Source organism: Musa acuminata, chromosome BXJ2-7, assembly GCF_036884655.1.
Source record: "Musa acuminata AAA Group cultivar baxijiao chromosome BXJ2-7, Cavendish_Baxijiao_AAA, whole genome shotgun sequence".
Taxonomy (NCBI): domain Eukaryota; kingdom Viridiplantae; phylum Streptophyta; class Magnoliopsida; order Zingiberales; family Musaceae; genus Musa; species Musa acuminata.
Window position 1 is genome coordinate 549965 of NC_088344.1, and position 11857 is coordinate 561821.

The 11857-nt window shown below is 39.1% G+C and overlaps 1 protein-coding gene across 3 annotated transcripts; it reads right to left on the reverse strand.

Annotated features, from left to right (window-relative positions):
* Positions 1 to 5332: 5332 nt before the first annotated feature.
* On the reverse strand, positions 5333 to 7897 carry LOC135585745 (uncharacterized). Of its 3 annotated transcripts, XM_018828655.2 has the most exons (4): positions 7573 to 7897; positions 7362 to 7480; positions 7062 to 7130; positions 5333 to 5585 (listed from the first exon to the last, which is right to left on the reverse strand). In XM_018828655.2, exons 1-3 carry the CDS (start codon positions 7719 to 7721, stop codon positions 7108 to 7110), a joined length of 291 nt encoding a protein of 96 aa, XP_018684200.2. In that variant the 5' UTR covers positions 7722 to 7897; the 3' UTR covers positions 5333 to 5585; positions 7062 to 7107. The 3 variants fall into 3 exon arrangements, with proteins under 3 accessions (XP_018684200.2, XP_064971788.1, XP_009408598.2); XM_065115716.1 differs by lacking the exon at positions 7062 to 7130 and having other exon boundaries at positions 5333 to 5581; positions 7358 to 7480; XM_009410323.3 differs by lacking the exon at positions 7062 to 7130 and having other exon boundaries at positions 7331 to 7480.
* Positions 7898 to 11857: the final 3960 nt, after the last annotated feature.

Below are 11857 nucleotides of genomic sequence, written 5' to 3' on the forward strand. Positions count from 1 at the left end.
GAGGAGAGGAGAGGAGAGGAGACGAGCGGCGAGGATTATATATAGCCCAACGCGAAAGATGGGAACAGGGGAATCGGTCCGGTTCGAGCGAACCGGAGATTCGCGAGGTCGACTCGTCGCGAATCTGGACGCCACGCGACCGAACCGGGCGGGATGGAGATACCGTCTCCCACACGGTGGTCTTTTATGGTTTTGTTGTGGTCAAAAAGACCACCAGATCCTTGCTAGAGGTCATTGTTACAATAAATCAATATTAAATTATGTAATTAAGATGATAAAAAAATCATTAATTTTGGACTATACAACAAATTAATTATTGCCAGTTTTATGATTATGATTGGTTGTGGGCATCAGAAACTAACTATAAAGATCCCAAGTAATTTCGTATCATCTCATGCAATGCATGGTCTTCAGAAGAAAGGAACCTTCCTTCAACGGCTGAGATGCAATCTTTCCTGCCGTACGTAATTGCATCACAAAAAGAGAGATGTTGGTATTTATCATCAACCATGCTAAATACCATGGCTCATCATCCTACTGCAGCCGTAATCGCGTACCCGTACTCCAAAGCATTCGTCGGTGGGAATTTGGGATCTGGTGTTTGGCACGTTGCAAGATGCAACAGCGCACTGAATCCTTAGACGAGGCATCCACGTTCTTTTGACCGACCAAAACTTACAATTCCATCCAGAGCTCGATACGTGGAGGGAAGAAAAAGGAAAGGAAAAAATTGGGACTCTATCATCCCTTGGCTGCACATATGTCTTACTTTCACCGCATGTAGCCATTTTTCTTTTTTTTTCTTTTTCTTTTTCTTTTTCTTTTTTTCTCATTGGATAGATACTTCGTATGAGAATCTTGGAACAAGACAAGCTTATTCCCACGTGAGCAAATCTAATGGAGATCAGAATCAATCCCTGCCGTCGAGGGCATTGGAGGATCATGAAGTGGATAACATTTTGTGGCTTCCTGTTAGCTCATCATCTTGTTGATACCCTTGGGGAACATGAAAGGTCACATCCAAGAACCTTTCTTCTGAATGCAATTTAGGGTAGGCACAGAGAGAGAGAGAGAGAGAGAGAGAGAGATTCCATGGCATCACAAGGGCCGGACAAACACCCCTCCCTTTCTCAAAAGCCAATTCAATGTGATTCAGGACCAAAAGATTCACAAAGAAAAAACATACACGTATATAAAGAGGAGGCGTTTTGATTCCATGGATTAGGTGGTTGAAGGAGAAATAAAGAATTTCCACTTCTGCATGACTTTGATCGTTGTCCTTGTAAACTATCGAATCCGCTTTTCTTAATCAGAGATTTAGTAGAACTGCAAGCTAAGTTTACAGCCTGCACTGACTAATCTGCAAAGGCATACTCTTATCCTCGCAAGGCACCGACCGGATACTGTGGAAGTTTCTCGTGGGTGAGGAGGACAAAAGATTTCTGCAATCTATCGTGTGAGACATGTCTGAGTTAATGATTGGGCATTGGATGCTGAATTAGATTCCAGCCAGCCCCCACAAAACCTGAAGCAGTGGTTAGGAAAGGAGAAAGCATTGCACGGAATGGAGTAGAGAGATAAGAACACGAGATACCCAAGCAACCACCCCACGAAGATGTGCTCAGATTCCCTGGTTTGCATGCTTGTCATCTTTCATGTGATTCCAGGTGTAATGTTGGACCATTAGATTGGGACAACAGTGACCATACCGTGTGCTGTGCTGTGCTGTGGGATCATCACAAGGCAGAAGGAAGGGAGTCTTCTTCTTCCTTGGAAAGAGTGGCCTTTTGAGTTTCTCATACTTGGTTTCTATAGAAGACTGAATTGTGTATTCTATGCCAACTTTGATCCACTGCTACCCTAAAGTATTCTTATTTTGATACAAAGTATGGAATCTGTGCCTTGGGAATACTTCCAAGGAAAGATTTGTATGGTCTCACCATCCATCGTACTCCAGCAACGATCCAATCCACAAGGCTTATTGTTTGTTTGCCGCTTGATGGCTTGAGATGATGGGGACACAGTTGAAATGTGTATGTATGAAGTTGTAAACCTCTTCTATGAGCAAGTTTGCCACTGAACTAAACCTGATTTGTGTCCATGAATCACAAATATACTATGATCATGCATCATCATTTCTCTTGAATCCTGAATACAACTAACATTAATTAAAGAGTAGTGCAAGAAATTTGAGGGAACTAATAAGACACTTTTTCAGATTTTTCTCACAATGCAAATGGCAAATACAGAGGGCTTCTTCATGATTTGCAATATTAAAGAATAACTAAATCTACTCTCAAGAAAATAAATCACAGTGAAAATTTTTTTTTACATGATTCTACAAAGTCAACTTAATTACTGCAAATATATGCAAGTCTCAGTCAATTTATCATCAGTGTAAAAGCAGAAACTTTTCCAGTGTCCGTCCACAGGAGGAGGACTGGGCGGGCCCATTTGGCAACACAAGATCAAGCAAATCTATATCAGATATTAATGTGTCTGAGAACATTTCCACCCTATCCTCTCCTGCCCTTTTCCTCGTTCCACCACATCCAAGAGAAGTAGACATCATTTTTCCTACTTCCATTCTGGCACAAACGCGGATCATAATCAGAGTCAAACGAGGCTCCATAGCAATCTTGCTTATATGTGGTGCCAGAATCCTATGTTGGCTTTTGTGTTTCTGGAGTAGCACTTGTTTACCATTGTGGTCAACAATGGCGGCACAAGCGTTGCAGAGTCCATCGTCGCGTTACATGTCGAACATATGGCTTTCGCTGCACCCAAAGAACATACGGCGAGTTCATGGGAAGGATGAAGTTGGCATGACCTGTGAGGGGACAGGATTCTTTGCTCGTAAAATGCTAGATTCTGCGTACTGGTTGGTTCCCCTCGTCCAGAGAGGAATATTAAAATCTGTCCAAGATGAGAAGGACATGTTAAAAGCACAGCCTGCTCGAACACAGCAGCAACAACAACAACAGGGAATCCCATTGGATATTTTATCGTTTACTTTGGTTGCTGGATTCTAAACCAAGCGACACACCTGGTTGAAGATTAAGGAATAAACAGCTTGAAGGGACAGAAAGGTACCCCCATTCACAGACTGGTGCGTGTGGATTCATTCCATGGATGATTAGGTTGATTACATCTGCCAAAGGAGCGATGGGGTTTTTTCTTTTTTTGTTTTTAATCACTAGAGATGCTCTGGCATGGAAAGATGGAATCGATTGTTCATCAAAATAATGTTTCCATCAGTTTGGCTCACAAATTAATCTTGTGCCATGAGATATCCTTCAAGATAGAGACTTACAGCCAAATAACCTCAACATCAGCTTTTTCCGTCATGTCGTTTAGAGTGGGGGGTCTCTGCAAAAGTTGATGTTCTTGTGTAATCCTCAGAAAAGCTTGATCTCAAGAGACTTGGTGCTTGCTTAGGCATGTCCGTCCCTGATCAAAAGAATCCAAAGCCTCACTTTCCATGTTGTTTATAGGCGTCTTGTACCTTTCAAGACTTGGAACACGGTCCGTCCTTCCAATTCATTCATGACTCCTGGGCACAACCCAACTAACCATCTCCTTGGGGAAATCTGTCATCTCAGACGACCACAGCTGCTGCCATAGATTCCTCTCCTTTGACTTTGACAAAGACAAGGCCGAACAGAGAGAGACAGAGAGTCTGACCATGAAATAGCTGCAGGATTACATAAAAACACTGATACCCACCCACCAATCTGATAGAAATTAGCTTCTTTGAGCTGTAATAATTGTTGTGCATCCATCAATCACCTTGTGTCAGATATCCGAGTCTTCAAATGATGTCTTCACAAAATCTACTGCTCTAGTTTCGGTGTGCACAAATCAGTCCCTCATGGCTGGATGATCAAGTAGCCTAACCACAAACCCAATATGCTTCGACCTAAAAGACAGTCGATAAGGTTAGAGTATACAGAGACTGCAACTCGAGAAATGTTGGTGACGGGTAGGTAGGCCATGCACGATCTTGTGTGACAGTGGAGTTGTGATTCATTTGCTTTTTGACTTGTGAAGCACCGTTCGGCTTTTGGAGCAGGCAAAAGCCATCGATCCTTGAAGGACAAGCAGTCAGATCCGCACACAAACTTCAAGATTGTTTTCTGTACTGGTATAACTGGCTTGCTTCACCTTCAAGCTTGTTTTCTCTCTCTTCTTTCTCTTTCTTTAGTTGTTTTCTGTATTGGAATAACCTTTCTTTCTTTCTCCTTCTCTTCCTCATCCTCTATGGGATGCGTTTGTTAAACTGACATCATCTTGCAAAAAAAATATTGCCGAGTTGGAAACTTGGATGTTGCCATTATCAAATTCAGTTCAAAGGCTGGTGTGTGATCATGATGCTGACTCCTTCATTTATTCTTGGATGTCACACTTTTTCTTTTCGAGAGTATGCAAAGTACATTTAGATTTGCTCAAGTCAGCATATAAAAGGCATTCCGCACCAAGTTCATCACTGTCGTCATCTTAGATCTACGACTTAGAGCAATGCAAAACATGAGCATTCGGAGTGGAAAGCTCATGGTAATAATCCATTACTGCACCCACAGGAAACAAATTATTTCATTCGATGCAAACAAATATTATTTCGTATGATTAGTGGTTGAGACCATTTGCTCCATTATTAGAGATCAAAAGCTCGGATCTTTTTGAACAAAATATATTTAACAAGTCTTCTTTCTAACTTGGATAGATTATCGTATTCTTCCGATAGTTTTTTCTCACATGAATCCTTCGTCATGCCAAGCAATAATACTAGATCGGTTTTGATATTAATTAATTAATTGTTATGATATGAACGGCTAAGATAATTGATCAAGGCAAACACTAATCTCCATCAAGTTTGGACTTCTTTATGGGCCTTCACAATCGGAAACTTAGAACTATATATTGAACAAAACTCAACAGCTTCCTTGATTGATTCATACATAAATAAACCTGCTATTGTTGTCATGCAAATGAATAAAAGAAACATTAAAGCAAAAGGGACACCTCTTGATCGGGTGAATGGACGATGCTACCAAACATCAACGAGGAAGAATTTTGGGGAAAGTGCATGTAATTGCTGTTTCAGAAAATGTTGTTGCAAAGACTGGTTTTCAGAGAAGATAAAAAAATAATAATAATAAGTGTCCGTGAATACTACTCCGATGTCAACTGGTGATGATGACCTTCACAATGTCAGATCTTGCCGGCTGGGGCGGACAGGACGAAGGCAACACTGTCTCGTGACATGGTTAGCAGTTGACAAAGGTACTTGGGGGAGGAGGCAGCATACACATTCAGACATTTTAATAACAGATGATGAAAGCAGCCACTGAAAACCCGAGTGGAATGAACATGACATAATAATCCCAGAGGATTGTCTACCAGAAGCACAAGTGACACTTATTCTTGAACTCCTGGAAAATAAAACTCAAAACTGGTGAAACAATCAAAAAGCACTTGCAGTATCTCCTGATCTTCCAGTCAATCCTTAAGCAGGTTCTTGTTCTACACGTACCAAGAGTCATCCATTTACCATCCATGCAATTGATCCTTATTTCTTCAAGTACCTGCAAAAAATTATAATGTAACATGTTTTCAGGGACCAATTGGACCATAATAATGCCTAAAGACTAGTTTTATGCAAGAATGTAACAGTTAATATCATTTCACCGGAGACAAAATAATATGAAGAAGATTAATCCTCGGATTGAAGGCATAAATGCAATCTAAAACGACAAGCATTCATGATCTGCACTTCAGGGGCAAGCTCCTGAGAAAAATGAATTCGAATTCTTGGTCCGGCGCTAAGCCCAGGATCCGAATTCTGGTTATTCAATTCAATTTTAAGTAATGGACCACAAGCACTCATCACAAGTTGTGGACTACCACTCAGTAGGAGAATTGAATTAGCCGGATTGCTCTCAAGCCCACGGATTCTTTTTCTTCCGGTTAGACATCGTAGAGAATTGAGAATTCTAATTTGTTTCAACTCTCGTGATTGTCAACTATTTCATGGCTTTAACACAAATACAAGATGTTTCGTAGGATCCATCTTGCTAGTAAAAATAAAGTGCTGTGTTTATATTTTAATTAGATTGGTCTACGATTTTCTTCTCAAACATTCATGTCAATCATAGAAATGCACTTTTTCCATACAGTAACCTTATGGATATAACTGAATTTGATAAAGTGGTTTTTCTGACTGTGAAAACGTGATATAACTGAATTTGATGGTCACAGATCAAGTTTTTTTTTCTGAGAGTAGCTGTTATCTCTTCTCACATAATACTAATGTCCTCATTGCATTCCCTGCGATCTAAGCTTCCCTTATGTGTTCTCGGTTATCATATTCCCCTACTACGTCCTATATCCTATGAAAGTATCTTGTGTACACACTATTTCCTTGTTTCCCAACATCGTAGCACTATCCTTGCAAATTTTTGTCAAATTGATCTTTCGGTCCTAATGTTCAAAGATTGTCACCAGACTGATTGGGTAGATTTGCATCCAAAACCATCTGAAACAACCAAAAAAGAGTTTTAACAGAGGAAAGACATAAGCATTCTGACTCTAATGAAACCCATCTTAAAGGCATTAACAGATGCACGATGACAATGAGCAAGCTTAAGTTGACTTAGGAGACATCATATCAAAAGATGTAGGAGGGATCTTGAAAGAAAACAGTAGCTAATTTCATTAACTGTATAAACTGTAAAAAATGTTTCATAGGTCACCAAATCGTAACTAACTAAATGCGATGCATTAAAGAAGAATTAATGAGTCATCCCTTCATATTCAAAATGGAGTCAGAACAAATATTGCCTATATAAAGAAATAGGCAAAACCTAACTGTTACATTAGATTTCAAAGCACTATTTTGTAATACATACACTATCGTTAAAAACATATTTTGACCTATGTTATATAACATTGAGGTTTTCGTATTCATCAAATTCTTCAATTTGATATCTTTCCTCTCCAATATAGCTCTCCTATTTATTAATTCACTACGGGAAGATCAACTGGGGAAAGAAGAAACCTACATCAGCTTAAACAGTGCTTCCCACTGAACGACGCCCTGTCTCTTCATCAACCATCTTTTCCATTTTTCCCTATCAAATCCCAATTCCAATTTTCTTATATCAACCGGATCTCGAAATCCAAATAGCGGAAAGAAACATGCACGATAAAGAATCAACAAAAAACAATTAAAACCCTAGTCATCGAACCACGGATCCTATGATGCATCGATCAATCTAAAGCGAAAAAAGTAGCATTTTTCCAATAAGAACTTCACAGCGAGAGGACTAACTAGCGATCTTGACAAGTGCGACAGAAGGTACCCTGAGAGAGCTCACAGCACGCTCTCGCGCTGACCGACAGGTGAGAGGTGAGGCACGGAGCGGCCACCACGCTGTAAAGCGGAAGGAAGGACTGCGCGCATCCTAATGCTCCAAGAGATCTACGAAGCAATGCACGAACCAAGGAGATTAAAAAAAAAAAGAAGGAAAAATAACCGTGAAAATTAAAGGCTCTTAAGTTTGAGGTTCTTACCTGGGAGGGCCGAAGGAGAGGCGGTGGCGCTGGACGCGGGGACCGGAAACAAGCGCAGGGCGGAGGCGGGCTACCGGAGGCGGCGATCGGGGGGACGAGGACCGCGCAGCGGCAAGCATCGATCTCGAGATCGATCCGCGCCACGCCATTCGTAGCAACGGGAGAGAGATGGCGTGCGAGCACTGCGACTGAGGCGGCGAGCGTTTAGGGCTTTAGAAAGGGCCGAGAGAACCGAAAGCGGAGCGCGGTAAGTGGCGGCGCAAGCTACGTCGCTTCAAGATTGAGGATACGATCCGACCTGGAAAGAATACAAATCTGGACCGTCCAGATCAGACCAAGGATCCTCTTCATATGATGTACAACGTTGAAGCCAATTAAGGCCTTGACATGCAATATAAATCGGTAGGGATTAATGGGCCGAGTCATCGAAACTGAGGCCCATTACCAAGTCGGACGATGTGCATCATCATGGCTCTGTGGATCTCGGATACGTGTGACTCTTAAAGCATCAAGATGAGCCCTTCATATAAATCATATCTTATTTATCATGAAACCGTAGTTTTTCTCTTTTATCTATAATGTATCTGATGATGGGGGTTGGAGGAACTGCGGAACGTGTGGCAAGGTTAGAAATTAAATGGGTCATTAGGCTCCCTTATTTATTGGCCATGGTTAAAAATCGAAAATTGAATTATCTGATTCGACGGATGCATTGTCGGTGTATCGTTTCAACTCCTACCTATGTGTTCCTTGACGCTGGTGGAGTGGGATTGCGTTGCATGTGCTAAGCCAAAAAAAAAAAAATCATTCTATTTACATGTGGGTGTATCTTCTATTAACTTTGGTCGGTGATTATTCTATTATTATTATTATTATTATTATTATTATTATTATTATTATTATTATTATTATTATTATTATTATTTAGATATATTAGTATATAAATAAAAAATATAAAGGGATCCTAAATTTGAACCGGTATATTTACTTGTGATACGAATAAAGTATACTAGTAGACTAACACATGCAACACAACCAACCCAAAGGAACACGTGGGTAGAAGTGAAACGATATATCCACGATGCATCCGTTGAATATAAAAAGAAATAAGAAAGCCTAATGAACAACTTAATTGCTGACCTTGCCACATGTTCCTCGGTTCATCCGATCCCATCATTGGACACATTATATTGTGAGTCATATTATTCAATTTTTCTTGATAAAAACAAAAACCTACGTTTCTTAATTTTGCAACTTCAGAAATGCAGAAAGAGGTGGTTTTGAAGACTGCACCTCCAACTCATCAAAACTCCTTTTTTTTTGTTTTCTTTTCATTAGTGTCAGCGGTATAGATTTTAGAATTGAGTTTTTGATAATAATAATAATAAATAATAATAATAATAATAATAATAATAATAACAATAATAATAAAACACTAACATAATTCAAATGAAAAGACTAAAATAAAGTTTACAAAGACCCAAGGAAAGCTCAAAAAATCTTGCGTTAATTGTATCTGTTAGAGCAGAATTTAAAAAACTAACATGATTAAAATAAAAAAAAAAAACTAAATAAAAATTTGGAAGAAAGTTACATGCCGTTTCTAAGACTAAATCTCGATCGGGAGCTGTCCCCTCCTATACCCACGAACGCAGGGATACTAAAAATAAAGATAATTTAAATTTGGTAGGAGATAAAAAAAAAAGGAAACATAATCTTCAATCCTTTACTTTAGCCTATCGAGTTTGGTTAATATATAGGGGAGAGTACGGTAAGAAAATTCTAAATTGGCAATGTGGGACTAAAGAAACAATTAAGTTTTTTCCACCTTAGGTTCCAATAATCCCTCACAAAAGCTTAAATTTTTTCTTTAAATAAATAATTAATTAAAACAAAATAAGCAAATTGTGGGCTTAATGACATGTCTTTTCAAAAAAATTAATCTCATTTAATGAAGTAAATATTCATATGAAAAAGATGAAGTGTGAATTAGATGTTGAGCTAAGTTACGGATCATATGTAATATACCTTTGTAGATTTGCACATTAATGATCATGCATGAATGAATATTTTATTTATTCATAATCGTAATTATATATACATTTTCTTACATACCAGAGTTTTACTAGAGGAAAGTGTATAGAGTTACATCTTATGTGTTTTTTCAAAGTTATAATATTTTTATACCTCTATAAAAGAATAGTAAAAATAATCATCAAAGGGTTTGGGCCAAAGTTCAACTTTATTTATACTCTAATATATATTTTTTATTTTGTATTCTTTAATATGTTCATTGGTGAACTTATCAACTTATTATTACCACATAAACCACTTGTTGGAAATTATACAGAATTAAAATAAAAGAAACCAAAAAGACAAACCAGAGTATCATACTTGTTGGAAATTTGAAATAGCAAAGGGTCTGTTCCCTCTTGCCTTAAATAATGATGCCTAGGATTTTAATAGAAAGACATGCATGGATCACCATCAAAAGGCAACTAAAGCTTGGGATTATAATGATAGATACATCTGTGGTTTCCACCACAACAGTTCATGAAAACACTCATGTTAATCCTCATGAACACAAATAAATAAGATCGGAAAATCCCAGGCTGCTGCAGATGCTCCCAAGAACAAAACATCTACCGTCTACAAAGATATTGAGCTAAGGTATCGATGTATGTTAGTCAAGTAAAGTGCAGTGCAGGACAAGGGTAGTACCGGACGTGTTCGTGCAGTGACATTAACTTTACCTAAAGTCCAACGACAACTGCAAGAACATTGAGCTTTGCACCCTACAAAATTAATTACTTATTCTGCTCCAACCTTCGAGGCGGCAGATTGGCATGGAAACGAACGCATGCACCTTTGTTTTTACCCTATAAAAAGAACAATAATATAGCAGATATATAAGTAGTCTGTTCCTTGCATTCGTAGGGTGTATGACTTCAGTGTTCGTAGCCATAGATTTCCGTGAGGCTTTTCAGGGCTAAGTTGAGGCAGGTAGAACGCATGGGATCTCCTTGTTTGGAGAGAAGACGAAGGTGGGGGTGGTGCAAAAAGGAGGCAACCTTTTGAGCTCAATTATTGAGTGCTTGATGTGTTCTCATTTGAAAAAAAGATTTTTTTTATACGTTATGCTAAAAATATAAAATATATAGATAACATTAAAATATAGTACAAGGTTGATAAAGGATGACAAGAAGATGAGAGAGTAACGAGTCTGATAGGATGTCCATATCTTTCATTCTTACGGCGAAGAGACTTTGGACTTAAATACCATAGAGAAAAAAATATATAAATATTTACAATAATAAAATAAATGATTGGAACAGTTTGGTTGAGTGTCCGGTTCTTCAGTTGGTCCGGTCTGCACCTAATCATGCAAATGTTGTTTTTCTTCCTGTCTACATCTTATTTAGATTATGTTGTTCTCGAATATGCCTTGTGGTGGACCATTCTGTAGTCAAGACTCTCTCTCTCTCTCTCTCTCTCTCTCTCTCACTATTTGTGTTTTTGATTGCACCAAAAAGTTACAGAAAACCTGTTCTCCAATGTCTTGATACGAGAATAAAAGAATCTTCGAATAGATAATTCTCTGTTCTTTTATTTTGAGCTCTGGTCACAGAAAAACCACCAAATAGTTCTCCTGCTTAGTGCTTCAATGGAACTGTCGAATGCTTCCTTTGCATGGCCACAGCAGGGCATCTTAGATCTTTCCCAAGGGGCCAAACGATGCCTCAGCAGTTCCAACTGTGTCAGCAACTCAGCGCACCACTCAGCACCCCAAAGAGAGAGAGAGAGAGAGAGAGGATTCTTGTGCTGGTCTAAGAGTTAAAGGCTTGGTAAAAGAAACAGTAGGATTCCATCGAGCAGAAGAACCAGTGAAAACCTTGGAAGGGAGATTCACAACATCACCAGCTCTATGCACGACCACATGGTGAAACCAAAACGATGTGACAGCTTTAAAGATTCTACCTCCAACTTCACTCCAGGAAGCTTCATATTCTCCGCAAGCTGAACGACTCATTCATGCACAACTTCCTCCTGTGTCAATACAGGATTAATCTTCCTCTGAAGGAGAATAATACTGCCACAAATCCACATGCCTCGTGGTAAATCAAAGCTGCATCTGACCACCTTTTCAAAAGCTCCCTTGTTGGTCTCTGACAAGGGCTAATGGGTAGAACCTTACACTGGATGGTCAGGCATGATGGTTCTGCACGTTGTACCAGTAATTTCCATCAATGGTACTTGGTAGAACTATCGATGGAATCATCTGATC